The 15,016-nt window shown below is 36.4% G+C and overlaps 2 protein-coding genes and 1 pseudogene across 5 annotated transcripts in view; 2 read left to right on the top strand and 1 right to left on the bottom strand.

Annotated features, from left to right (window-relative positions):
• LOC111513746 (equilibrative nucleoside transporter 3) overlaps positions 1-1,384 on the bottom strand; it is a 57,941-nt gene extending 56,557 nt beyond the window's left edge. Inside the window, exon 1 of one of the 4 annotated variants that reach the window (XM_074178172.1) lies at positions 1,212-1,384. In XM_074178172.1, the coding sequence (XP_074034273.1) occupies positions 1,212-1,254 (43 nt within the window). In that variant the 5' untranslated portion in view covers positions 1,255-1,384. The remainder of the gene's footprint in view (positions 1-1,211) is intronic. The other 3 variants (XM_074178169.1, XM_074178168.1, XM_074178171.1) reach the window with 3 other exon arrangements.
• LOC111512315 (alkaline phosphatase) overlaps positions 1-15,016 on the top strand; it is a 952,023-nt gene that overhangs the window by 48,933 nt on the left and 888,074 nt on the right. The window lies entirely within an intron of this gene.
• LOC141483495 (ubiquitin carboxyl-terminal hydrolase 2 pseudogene) lies at positions 12,470-14,477 on the top strand (annotated as a pseudogene).

The raw sequence follows: 15,016 nt of genomic DNA, 5'->3' as shown, positions 1-15,016 counted from the left end.
TTGAATTTACTTATGGGGTATCTATACTCAATAAAAATAAATATTTAGAAGTTGCTTTAAAACTAATTTCCACCACGATATCGATGGTGTCCCACTTGAATAACTAAACTAAAATATTCTTACTAAATATAACTGAAATTTTGAAAATTTTTTCAAAGCTGTGATTAGGAATCAATGTGAGCTGGTTGTCCTTGAATGCTGCATTTTATTCTTGGTGGCAGCAAATATATATTAGCAAAAACAATTTGATTTCATAGCATTTATATTAGTGTTTTTGAATTGTAGTAAATATACCATTCTATAAAATAGTTGGAAAATTATCATTGAAGTGACAATATGGTAATGAAAAAAAAAAAATAGTATCTGAAAAGCATTCTGATAAAATGATTTCATTAAAGCTACAGTTATAAAATAAGCTTGAAATAGATTTATAACTATCATAAAAATCTCGCAGAGAAGTGTTATAAAACTACTACATAACAATTTACTTTCATAGGAAAATAAGTTTCATAAGTTAGTTGCTAAAACGTTTCTGTGATAATTTCCTGACTATTTCATAATAGTGCTTTAATTTCATTTCATAAACGTTTCTATGACAAATTTATAAAACACTTTTATTGCCTACAACTGTATTGTGTTCATCGATCATCTAATTTAATCAATTAACATTTTGGAAGTAATTATAAAATACTAATGAAATAAAACTGTTGCAACACCATGCATAAAACAACTTTGCTGGCTGGGCGGTTCGAAGAAAGATGTGGGAATTGCATCTGACTAATATCAGAAAACATCATGTACTGCATCCATTGTTTTCGAAGTCAATCTCAAAAATTCATTGATATCTGTCGGAAAAGTTTGAAAATGAAGTGAATCCGCCTTCATCTTCAGAATTGTGATCTATCACAATTCTGAAGATGAAGGCAGATTTTATCATACGAAACGCTATGATAACGATATGTATGATTCATCAGCTATTTTTTGAAGCGAGGAAACGAATTTCTAAATGAACAAATTGAAAGGAGGTTTTTTTCACATCACAACTTCGATGCGTGTCGTAAATTCACAGAACATCAAATAGAACGTAAAATGGAATGTAGCGCGTAAATGACAGTTAATTTTGCAGTTACATTTGAAAACACAAGAACCTGTGTATTTGTGGCACTGTTGAAGAAAGTTTCATGTATTGTTTCATATAATAGAAAACATACCTTTCCTGAATTCACTCTCGTTAAATTTTTTCAAATCTTCCATATTTCCCACTTTCCGGACACACACTACTGAACTGAACTTTTTGATTCCAAAAACCAGTGAGTATGTCGGGAATATTTATCTCATATAGAATCACCACGTCAATATCGTAACAATAGCGTTGTATAACAATAGCACTTGAATACTAAAATTCTCATAATATTCTCAAACTGGAATACTTATAATTCATTAACTGGTTAATTATCTTCATCATCATTATCAAATATCTGTCAATACTAGTTGTCTAGATAGATTTCAATCTATTTGATTCAATTCTATAACGACTTTTTGGAATATAAACTGAATAGAAAAAAGTGTTTTTTTATAATTCAATGTTCATATGAAAGTAGTTGGTTCGAAGGTATTTTCGAAGTGAAACTTCTTTACGCATGCTTGACTAGGGGAGTGAGTTGGTGAAAGTTTTACGAGAGAGTTACGATAAGTGTGATCGGGCGAGGAGAACGGAAGTTGAGAGATACGCGCATTTGACTTGGGAGTGAGCTGGTGAATGCGTGACGGGAGCGTTATGTGAATTGTGATGAGCGTGGCGAATGGAAATTGAGAGGGAGGTATGAGTTAGTGAAGATAGAAATAGAGTTCCGTTTCGAATATTTTTGTAGTTGCAAGAGAGATAGGTAAGAGTATACATTTACGGTTGAGCAGGCTCTGAAGATTTGGAAGAAAATCATTATACGTTGCCATTTATGGCGTGGCGTGGAAAATGGAAATTGAGAGGGAGGTATGAGTTAGTGAAGATAGAAATAGAGTTCCGTTTCGTATATTATTGTATTGTAGGTAAGAGTATACATTTACGGTTGAGTAGGCTCTGAAGAATTGGAAGAAAATCATTATATGTTGCCATTATTTATAGCAGATTCCAATGGTGATTTCGCTTTCTAAAACGAACAACTCTTGAAATGAATGATGACTTATCTTACATTTCCTCAATTACTTCACTTTACTCACAATTACTTCACTTTACTCACAATTACTTCACAGTGTAAAGTACTATAGAGTCTACTGTAACGGAACGGTAATAGGAATAGTAGGGACTGTATAGCGTTATGATACTTAAAAAAATGTTAAATTAAATCCCTCAAAGACGACTTACCTTGAGTGGATTGCGGCTGTTTCATCAGAGTCCTGAGATTGGTACCAGTTCTTGTGGTCGAAGCTAATCCGTGTATCAAGAAGCACGATATTATGCGGTGTGATAAACATAAATATTATCAGCAAACAACGAATATTCACCGTTGAACTGGACAGTCGAGAATGGCGGACAATCAACCACATTAAAACAATGCAACAACACTAATGTTCGTCCCTTTTCATCACTCCAACACACCACAGAGGGCGCAATCATAATGAAGTCGTTTTGAGGGTACAGGGTGAGGCAAAATTAAGAAAATAAAAATGAGTATGTTAGCCGTTCCGCAACATTCACTGGCCCGCAAAATGCAGAAGGCATTTTCTAATATATAACTGAATAAAATTAATAATAAATATTCAAAACATCAAATAAAACAAAAATGCTGAAAAGAAAAGTGAAAAGTCATGTACTATTCGAGTGGAAGTGGGCACAACTTGACCAGGGGGCGCTTCAAGGTACCATGCGTTGTTTTAATTGTTGCTACCCTCGCGACTTGATCATCACCAAAATGCAATTTGGAGATACGACCGAGCGACCACTTGCATGGGGGAAGGTTATCAGTTTTGATAAGTTCAAGAGTACCGATGCGAGGGAAAGTACCGCCATTCAACCACCTACCTCTTTGCTGCAAAGTGTGCAAATATTCTTTATGCCACCTATGCCAGAAATCCCGATGTAGGCGTTGTAATAGTTGCCATCTCGTTAAACGATTTAGGGGTACATCAGAATAATCAGGCAGCGGTAGACTGGAGACAGGTTCCATAGTTAAAAAATGGCCGGGAGTGAGAGTGTTGAGATCATCAACATCGGCGCTCATGGGCATTAAGGGTCGCGAATTCAAAATGGATTCAATTAATGTTAACACGGTATAAAATTCTTCGTAGGTGAGGATTTGTTGGCCGATAACACGAGCCAAATGTAATTTAACGCTCTTCACTCCGGCTTCGCATAACCCATTGAAATGAGGTGCACTTGCCGGAGTAGGATGAAAAACAATATTCTCGTGAGAAGCTGAAGATTCGAGCAAACGGAGTAATTGACGCTGGGCACCTAAAAAATTGGTGCCACAGTCGCTATAAATATGGGATACACGTCCACGATGTGCAAAAAACCTTTGCAATGCTGCTAAAAAACTGTCAGTAGAGAGATCGCTGGCAAGTTCAAGATGAACCGCCTTGGTAGCGAAACAAACAAAAATGCATGAATATGCTTTTATTGTTTTCACACCACGATGGCGACTGAGAGTTATCGAAAAGGGTCCCCCATAATCGACACCTGAGTGAGAAAATGGTTCAACTTGAGAAACTCGAGAAATAGGCAAATTCCCCATGAGGGGTAGAAAAGTCTTAGGATTTTGTCTCCAGCATGGAATACATTGAGAGAGAACTGAATTGATAGCTCTTTTTGGAGATAAAATCCAAAATTGTTGCGACAGAAGGAAATGAGTCGTGCGAAAACCTGCATGAAAAAACTTCTCATGAAAATATTTGACCAAAAGTATAGTCAAACGACTTGAACGTGAAAGCAACATAGGATATTTGGCAGAATGGGAGAGGGAGGCATGTTTCAGACGACCTCCAACACGTAAAATTCCCTCAGAATCCAAAAAAACTTGAAGTTTTCTCAAAGGTTTAGAAAAACGTTTACTTTCGATTTCTACAGAAAAATGGACACTTTGGACATGTCGAACAAGTCTAACAAGAGCGTTGTGGCGCTCGCAAGGCAAAATTGAGCCTAAGAATTTTTGAGAAGGTTTTCTCGAATTGTTGATAAAACGTAGCAAGTAAACTAGAACATTTTGTAGCGATCTGAAACAAGAATGCGTTTCTAATAAAATATCAATTACGTGGTCAGTACTAGAGGTTGAAAATACTGGAACTGATTTTTCCTCCTCCACCGGGGATGCAAGGGGCAGAGAAGGCAAATTAGGCCATTCATCTTGTTTTTTAAGGAAAGGCGGACCGGTGAACCACATAGAATGTGATATCATCTGACGGGGTAACAAACCTCTGGAAGCAGCATCCGCCGGATTATTGGTGGTATCTACGTAATACCAATGTTCAGGAGCGACTTTCTCCCTGATGAATGTCACACGATTTGATACAAATGTCTTCCAACGGTGTGGATGACCCTTAATCCAATATAACACTATTTGGGAGTCGGACCAACAGTAAACACGTTTCAGATTTAATTGGGTTGTGATAAGATAAATGATTGATGAAGTCAGCTTCGTTAATAAAACGGCTGCACATAACTCCAAACGCGGAATAGTAATTTTCTTAGTTGGTGCAACTTTCGACTTTCCACATACGAAGCTAACATGATTCACTCCATTGGCATCAAAAGAACGCAGATAAATAACACAAGCATATCCTTTCTCAGATGCATCGCTAAATCCATGAATTTCATAAGCGATTGCTTGGGAGTTTGTGAACATACGCGGAATTTTGAGACTGGATAAAACGGGTAGATCAGTTTGATACTGATTCCAGATACGAATAATTTCATTATTGGGGATATCATCCCAACCAATACCGAACAACCATAGCTGTTGAATGAGATGTTTGCAAAAAAATGTAACTGGAGAAATGAATCCTAGGGATCATGCGAGCTAATTCGGATAAAATTGTTCGTTTAGTACAAGGACGATTTGGAATTGCAGAGACAATGAAAGAAAAACAATCAGCAGAAGGATTCCAACGCAATCCCAAAATTTTCAGACAAGAATCGATATCTTCAGAAAACGTGTGCGGTTCATTGGACAAATGAGAGGGAGGCAAATCAGAGAGCAAAGAAAGTTCATTGCTAGACCACTTTCGTAGTTCGAAGCCCCCTTTTCGTAATAAGGTAATAATTTCAGTTTTGAGTTGGTGAGCCTTTTCAAAGGTAGGAATAGACATCACGAAGTCGTCAATATAGCAGGTGGAACTGAGTGCGAGTGAAGCGAGCGGAAAAGTACCAACTTCATCTTCAACTAATTGTTCTAGTGTTCTGAGCGCAAGAAAGGGCGAGCAGTTCATACCGTAAGTTACAGTACGAAGACGATAATCTTGTAGTGGTAATTTGGGATCAAATCTCCAAATGATTCTTTGAAAATCTCGATGAGAAGGATTAACAAGAATCATTCTATACATTTTTGTCACATCCATACACAAAACGTGAGGATGGATGCGGAAATTGACGATAATATTGAAAAGATTTTGTTGCAACTTTCGACCAGTGTATAAATTATCATTGAGCGATATTTGATTCGAAGACTTTGCTGAGGCATTGAATACCACTCGCAATTTTGTAGTCGTGCTATCGGGTTTCAAAACACAATGGTGTGGAATGTAATAACATGTGGATGGAATGTTCATACTAGAGATCAGCTCCATGTGATTAAGATCTAAATATTCTTTCATAAACGCAGAATATTGCTGGTATAACTCCGAGTTTTTGATTAAGCGGCGTTCTAATGATAAAAACCTAGTGACAGCAAGGTCACGAATACCTTGGTATTGGACCAAGGGCAATGCAACTATATATCGACCTGTTTCATCTCGAGTGACGTTGTCGACAAAACTTTTTTCGCAAGCAATATCATCAGAGGTATTGAGTGGAGTATCAGGAACAGACTCTACTTCCCAAAAAGATTTGAGAATTTTTTCTACATTGTTAGGTTCATAAGCCTCACAAAAAAAAGAAGAAGTTATGGCAGGCGGGTGGCTATTGGTCTTTCCTACTGAAATATAACCTAAAACTGTATTCAGAGCATATAGTTCATCACACTTCCCAGATATTTTTCAATTCAATATGATCTGAGAAAAGACGTCTGCCCCGAGAAGGATATCAATATTCCCTGGACAATAAAATTTAGGATCAGCAAGTTGCAAATTCAAAATATGATTCCATGATTTGTATTCAATGCGGAAATTGAGAAGATTGTCACATATTTTATCAAGAATAATAGCATCAGTGTGGAATATCGGTTCATTTTTAAATGAGGGCTTGAACGAAAGAGAAATTTTCCTTCAGAAGTCGAGGATTTCATCGAACCCAACGCTTTGACTTTTATAGAAAAGGCTTTTTTTGGCAATCCCAATTGCATTACAACTCGTTTCGTGATAAACGAACTCATACTTCCACTATCAATTAAACAGCGAAAGGTTTGATAATTTCCTGAATTATCGGAAATATCAATAAGAGCGGTTGCCAATAAAACATTATGAGATTTGGCGGTAACATTCGAAGCAGCGAGAATACTAGTAGCGGTAAGATGAGGAGAATTATCTTGATTGGCATTAATAATTTCCGCAGAAGTAGTTGTGGATGAAGTAGCACCACTTCCCCCCACAGCAGGATTTTTATCGAAATGTAGAAGAGTATGATGACTACGCGAAGAACATTTTTTACAACAAGCAGTCGATCGGCATTTATTCAAATCATGTGATCTACTCAAACAATTGAAGCATAGATGTTTGTTTTTACAAAAGTTATAACGCTCAGAAGGTAGTTTATTCGCGAAAGCTGGGCTTGTATAAAGTGAATGACTCTCCTGACAGAATGAACAATTTGATGCAGGAGATTTATTCGCAAATAAAGACGTTATTCGAGCAGGAGAATTGTATGTTCTAGTATTGGATTTGCCAATAGCTTTTTTCGATTGAGTACGAGAAATTTTCAAAGTATCAAGAGTAACACAGCGGTCATTCAAAAATTCAACTAAAACTGAAAATGTTGGAACTTCGGATGAACAATGTTTCATTTCAAACATGGTGATTGTATTATCGTTTAAACGTTTCAAAAGCATCATAACCAACATAAAATCCCATTCATCTGTGGGAAAATTCATAGATTTGAGAGAAGCTATATTTTCTTCGAATATATCTAATAATTTTCGGATTGAAGAAGAACAATCTCCATTCACTCTTGAAGTTCCATCAATCTCAAACCAAAGATCTTGGGCGCACAATCTTCGATTCGAATAACGTTTATTCAATGCATTGTATGCAATTTTATAATTTTCATCTGTTACTTTCAATGTCTTTACAATTCCTGAGGCCGGACCTTGCAAAGCAGAAATCAAATAATCGAATTTGTCCACATTCGATAAGGTATCATTATTGTGAATAACTGAGTTGAAATGATCGATAAAGGATGGAAAATTCTTATATTCACCGAAAAATTTTTCAAGTTCTATTTTTGGAAGCCTAACTTTAAAATAATTCGTACTCGTTTGTGGAAATGAAACAGGTGCCTGTGTGCTATTAACCACGTCATCAATGGCTTCCATATAAACAGCCTTTACAGCGTAAAACTCTGCAAGAAACGCTTCTTTTACCGCGTTCTCTGGAGCGGCATCTTCATCTGGAAGTGTAAGCAATGTACTGATAATACAATTATGCTGTTTTGTGAACTCGTCTTTTATCGAGTCCAACTCTTCGCATCTAACTTTGAATAAAGTTCGAATAGACTTATCAGTTTTAACCCTATCTGCAAGGGCTCTCAATACTGTAATTTCATTTATAGCAGAATTACGATAAATTTTGTATTTTTTAACCTTATCCATTTTGATATAGGAGCAAATAAACAAAGTGGCTTATATTTTCCATTGATTAAACTAAGTCATACATACTTTTTGAGAAATATTTCAACAGTTCCAAACAATTTTTTCTTCATTTTGATTTCGTCGTTGATAGAATAATTTTTGTGAAAGTAATGATTCGAAACAGAAAAGTACTATTACTTTCATCAAAACCAAGGATAACTGTACTATTGAAAGGTGTTTGAGTTCCACCGATACTCAAAAACTGCAAGATGAATCTCATATTGATATAGACTATTTGCTGTAATAATGAAAATTATACTGAAGAAAGCTATGGAATGACATATATTTCAAAAGATCATTACTGTTCAAGCATTCGGTCTCTGATTGTGCCTGATATAGTAAGATACCAACTGTCTCTCTATTTGGAATTTTTGTATATACCGGAAGATTACATACTCCAACGTTCCCAAGCCAAATAAAAATCGGTCAGAAAAAAATATTTTAGACTCAGTAATTTCTCCCTTCTCACATTCATTGGTAGATTTCAGATTTTCAAATCCTTCAAATACTTCAAAGAGTTATTATACCTACCCAGAAACGTCATAATGAAATCAGTCGAGTACTAGATGTCGTCGCTGTTTCAGTCAGATACGTTCTGCTGCTGATAGTGAGGAAGGTAGCGACGCATTTTTCTCTATGACTTATATTTGCCTCACTAGCTATCTCGGCGAACTGTGTACCATTTCAGTATCAATCAATAATGTGTGGAGAAATGATGATTTTGTATATTATATATTCAAAAGGAAATGTTTCTATGGGAGAAACGTTCTTTGAAGGAACATTTTTTGGTTTTCTACTTCTCCTCTCTCCTTTATTGAATAAACAATGGAAGTTCTCCACAAAGAAGTATGAATCATCATCAGAGAAATAATGTAGATCTTACAGAAAAAACTTTCCCATTCGTCTAATTCAGTATTCATATAGAAAGAGTTGTTTCGAAAGGATTTTTTCTTCCATTTGGTATATGAAAAAAACGTCTGTGTTAGATCTATATATCTATGTGAAGAGTTTTCACTAATATATCGATTTTTGTTTTCCATCTGTCTGTTAGTTTCTCACTTTCTGTATGTATATAACATCTAATCATAACCGAGAATACATTTTAACAACATTGTTCTTGATATATTCAAATATAAAACACATTTTTAGAGTGATGTGAATACTAGACTAAATCACCTGGAAGGTGATATTCAATTCTCCCCACTCCATAGAAGAGAACATGAGCCTCTCCACTCACAACAGATGTTGGTGAAATGAGAGATATGCGAGAATCTTTATAATCGTGCCACATGTTGGTATACGGATGTCTACAGTATGCTGGACGATATCCAATTGTCCACTGTAAGTATTCCCACTGTGATTCGATGATGCCAGGGTATCATAACGTCAATTGACTGTATTATAGCACAAAAATTACTGAAATCTTAACCTTTCAGAGAAAAGTCGATATCAACATTCAATTTTTATCTAAATTTTTTCTGTTGGCGAAAATCTCTTCAGATGTTTGATTAAACACTTGTTTTAGAAAATAATATGGATTTTGTACACTTTTTTCTTTCCCTGCAGAATGGATCGAATGTTACCGATGAGTGTCCACAAAATGTACATTCCAAGATGGATTTTAAAAGCTCGACGAGACCGTCCATAATCTTGATGTTGTCCATTTTTGAATATACCAACCAGAGGTCTGGCGATTTTCCGTTGTCTATCAATTTCACCTCGATTTCCAGGAAGATTGGTTTAGGATTTCGAAGGATTCTTCTCATGCCTTGGTGTAGACCATCCAAAAGAATTCTGAGATACTTCGGGGAGTCTTGCTGCTCTTAATCCATGAAAAGAGGGGCAAATATTTGGATTTGTCTCTTCAAGGAGAAAGTGTTCACCACTTCATCCGATAAATCCCATAACAATAGTTGTTTGATCACGTCTGCAAGAGCTTCGATTAGAGTACCCTCCGTGCTAGAAACACTTTTGTTTCTACCTTCATTCATGATGTTTCATCATCGAAGAAAAACTTTTGTTGATATTCCTACTAACACAATTTTGCAAATCATTTGTTCCATTAACGTTCTCGGTCTTGAGACATTATTTCACCCAGAATATATTGACACATTAGGAATTAGGTCAATTTTTGAGGTCTGGACTCCAATATATCACGTTACACTGGAGAAGCTTGTAACGGATCCATAGTTCATTTCGGTTAATTCAACTAAAAGCGACTTTACGTCACCGCGCCATCTCTTAGCGAACTTCTGCCACACACAACGGTAGTAAGATACATAGGGCACTGTTAAAGATCTTTTCCCATCAGCTTATAAGTTCAAGGTTAGGTAGGAGGGAAATGGAGGGCGCCGCGCGTTTCACTTGTTGAATATTCGTTCTCGTTGTGAGGTTAGTTTTTTCAGGTGTTGAAGAAAACGGGCCGTATTTTTTCTAAAGAGTGTGGTACGGAAATCGCAGAGTATCGAATGGTAGAAGATTGCTTTGGGTTTTCAAAGAACTGTGCATTCCACGGGATCTTGCACCCGCATATTTTATTTTAGGTATGGTAATTGTGATTGAAAGTGTTACTTGTTTAGTGAATAATGTTTTAGGCCATGTGGCCGTGAGAGGTATCAGATCTCATTGTAACAAAATGTCCGTACTGAGGCGCATATTTTATTTTAGATACTCAAAATCAGAAGCCATATTACTGTCATCCAGCATTACTTGTGAAATACAAATCGTAGCGAACTGGTGTTTCCGATTCCTTTTCTCGTCACCCTACCGACCGGCGTACCCAAACCCTGCATCCTAAGAGGCTCCTGTGCAAGCTTTCGAATATTTTTCCCAGAAGTACACTGGTATTTTCATGTTGCATGCCCCAAAATACCAGTTCTTTATAAAAACAACAACAAACGGTGGATTTGTATCGATATCAATGAATAGGTAAAAAGTTTGAAAGAATTGATTCAAATGTTACCCAGGACGCAGGAAACTGAAGCATACAAAGAGTTAGGAATTATAAGCACAATACCACATTGCCAGAAATATAGTAGTACAATTCTAAAATTGACAATTCAGAAAAGGGAGGGAGCAACTTAACTCGAAAAATGAAATCACACTCGAACGAAATAATATGCTGATGTAGTTTCAGAAATTTTTGCTGAACATTACCGTATGAACTTGTATATCTAGCCATTTTGGTCGAATCAAGAAACACTTTGTGAGATTTTCACAGAACAGTTTTACAATAGCGAGTCTTTACAAGCCTGAAAAAGCTTTTGTTTTGGGTTAATAAGACAGTTACAAAGAAAAACAATGAAAAATTTGAGGATTCATTCAGATCCAACTGTTTTGAATATATATGTTGACAAAGAACAGTTTTGAATTCCATGTGCTAATGCAATATTAGCTGATTCGAATTATTGAATATATTTCCAGTCATAGATCTCAAATATTCCTTTTATCAAATCAAATTTTATGATAGTACCTCAAAAGTTACTACATCCTCAATTCAATTGAATTGAGATTAGAAAGGTACCGATTTTTAAGGATACCGTTTGGAATAAATACATCGGCAAACATTTTTGAAAATCTGGTATTTAGATGACGGTTCTCTGGGAGGAGACTATAAGGAAGTTCTCAATGCCCTTTCGTCTGTTATTAAAAAGTCAAAGGAAATTGGGCTTGAACTAAACTTCCATAAATGTGAACTTCATTTTCTAAGTGAACCTGATTTAAATATTTCGAGAAAATTCGATGACGTTGCTCCTGGAATCAAAATAATTAAGAGGAATAGTTTAATTCTTCTTGGTTCCCCTCTCACAGAAGAATCATTCATCCATTTTTTTGAGGAAAAATTACATAATTTCAGAATTATGTCTTCTCGTGTTCATACTCTTCCAAGACACTTTCCATGTTCTCAAAAACTGTTTGACTATTCCAAAGCTCCTCCATCTCATAAGATGTTTTCCAACCTGGCATCACCAAACTTATCTAATTAAGTTTGATGAAGAAATTCGTAACACTCTTCGACTTTTATTGAATGATCAATTGAAAAGCAATGCATGGCATCAGGCTACCCTTCCTGTATCTTATGGAGGTTTAGGCATTCGTACAATCACTGATCTTTCACCACCTACCTTCCTCTCTTCGAGTTATAGTGTGATCAATATGATAGATTCAATTTTACCACCCTCCTTTCCATCGGATAACAATTTGAGCGAGGCCGAACAACTATGGATCTCACGAACTAATCTAGAAGTACCAAGAACCAGAAAAAATCTTCAACTAACCTGGGATAGTCCTCTTATAAAAAATGCCTCAAATAATTTGTTAGACTTGGCTAAATCTCCTATAGATAAGGCACGTATAAAAGCAGTGTCGTCAAAATATGCAGGTGCTTGGTTGGATGCCTTACCAGTTTCATTCCTTGGTACATTATTAGACAATGAATGTTTTAGAGTTGCTGTAGGCCTTCGACTAGGTTTCAATATTTCTGTTCAACACAAATGCAAGTGTGGAGTGGAAGTAGACACCCGAGGATATCATGGATTGAGTTGTAGATATAGCGCCGGGCGCTTTTCCCGTCATCAAGCTGTAAATGATGTCATCAAACGTGCCTTAGGTTCGGCAAATATACCTTCCATCTTAGAACCCCCAGGCACTTGCAGCGATGATGGGAAACGACCAGATGGCATGACTCTCATTCCTTGGCGGAAAGGAAAACCGGTTGTCTGGGATTTCACATGTGTCGATACTTTGGCTCCTTGTCACGTTCCTTCGACTTCTGTATCCAGCGGTGCAGCAGCTTCATCAGCGGAATTGTCAAAAACACGGAAATACAATTATTTGGGAGATAATTTCATTTTTTATGCAATAGGAATTGAAACATTTGGTACGTTAGGCCCCCAAGCATTGGAGTTCATTCGTGAAATCGGCAATAGGATATCCAAAGAAACGAATGACCCAAGAGCTACCTCTTTCTTGATTCAAAAAATTAGCATTCTGATTCAAAGAGGAAATGCAGCTTCATGTTTAGGTACAATTCCTCAATCAAAAACCCTAAGTGAATAATCAATGTTTTCCATGAACAAAATGTATCGGCATGTACAGACAGTGCAAGATCTGGAGTTGTGCAGTTTGGTGGAAGACTCGCAGCAAAACCGTCAAGCTTTGACAGAAAAGGAAGTGGGAACTCTAAAAGAGGCTGAGTTTGGTCCTCTGGCTGAGCCCTCAAACGAACTAATATCTAATTCAGTTTTGAGCAGTTTTGCTTCGAATTCTTTATCCTACCATTCCAATGAAGGGGTGAATCATCCTATCCGTGTTTACTCAGAAAAAGATAGTAGTGGCAAACGTAGTTGCAACAATAGATCGGTGATACATTCTTCAATCAAAACTCTTGGGTTCAATGGTTTAAAAAATCTTGGAAACACCTGTTTCATGAACAGTATAATCCAATGTTTATCAAACACGGGATGGTTGCTGGAATACCTAAAAAAGGATGCATACATGGAAGATATCAATACTAGTATTTCTAGAATGAAAGGTGTTTTAATCAAATCGTTCGCGGAAGTTATCAAGGAATTATGGTCAGAAGACTCATCTGATAGAGAAATTAACACAGTCTACTTCAAAAATCAGATTCAAAGATTTGCCCCTCGATACATGGGTTCTGCCCATCAAGGCGCCCACGAATTCCTTCGATATCTTTTAGAAGGTTTACATGAGGACCTCAACAAAATTACTGAGAAACCTGAACCAATCTTAACTGAGATTGACGAAAAATTGAGCGATAACGGAAAAGAACAAGAGTCCTGGCAGAGATATTTGAATATGAACAACTCCAAGATTGTAGACTATTTCGTTGGTCAATTAAAATCCACTATGAAGTGCACACACTGTGGACACTCATCAGTAATCTTTGATCCTTTCTGGGATTTGTCCCTTTCCATACCACAAAGATCTGGCCAAGTGAGTTTGTCACATTGCTTGAATTCTTTCACAAGAGAGGAAACTCTGGATGGAGATGAAAAACCAATGTCTTCGAGGTGCAAGCAAAGGAGAAAATGTACAAAGTCCTCATCAATCTATAAGTTTCCCCGTATTTTAGTAATTCATTTGAAAATATTCTCTCCGACGGAAAGGTTCAGTGGCAAATTGAATGTTTCCATTGACTTTTCTTCAGATGGATTAGATATGAGCAGTTATGCAGCAGACAATGTGGCTCCTTGTCATTATAATCTATATGCACTTTCAAATCACAGTGGGACTACTTACAACGGATATTACACAGCATATTGCAGACACCCATATAGTGGCACATGGCATGAATTCAACGATTCACAGGTGTTCCCAATTTCGCCAAAATCAATTGTGAGCAATGAGGCATATGTCCTCTTTTATGAACAGGAGGGAACGAAGCAGCACCTTTGATGTGTGTTTTTTTTTGTTCTCTCCTTTTTTCTTAATAATCTTAGTTCTTCAAATTGATTTGTATTTCTAGTTGTGTCACAATATATATATTAAATGTCAGAAGTTCAAAATCTGTTGTTCCGTTAATCAGCTGTCGCCCCCATACGAACTACAACTTTCAGAAGTTGAGAACTTGTGCGAGTGAAGGACTAACGAGGTCTTACCTTTCAACGTGTGATTCCTAACACGGTTGCAGAATCATCCCGGCTTTAACCAGATAAATTCTTTCGAGAAAAATATCTGGTCGAGGCAGGATTATTTTCGTTTTCAACGAATAAATTTTGTAATTTTCGAAAATGTACTTGATAATGGACTTTATATAGATGTTATGATTATTTCACAGGAGGCAGAGGAGAAGCATTAGTCAACATTGGAAAAACGTTTGATATAACTCTGAAACAGGGACAAATTTCAGTTAAAAAAAGTGAAATTAAAATTTTATCGCAAACTTTCAAGTAGATTACAAAGGATGCGTTTTAAATAAATCAAATATAATATTGATGTATCATATTTTCCAGGTGCGTTTCATCAATTCGGACTTCCGTTGCCTAATATGATATAAATTG

This window comes from Leptinotarsa decemlineata, unplaced genomic scaffold, assembly GCF_025532065.1.
Source record: "Leptinotarsa decemlineata unplaced genomic scaffold, Ldec_3_MD MMD2_tig00003557_RagTag_RagTag, whole genome shotgun sequence".
NCBI lineage: Eukaryota > Metazoa > Arthropoda > Insecta > Coleoptera > Chrysomelidae > Leptinotarsa > Leptinotarsa decemlineata.
Note: the sequence above shows the minus strand (reverse complement) of the source record. Positions and strands in the feature narration are given on the sequence as shown.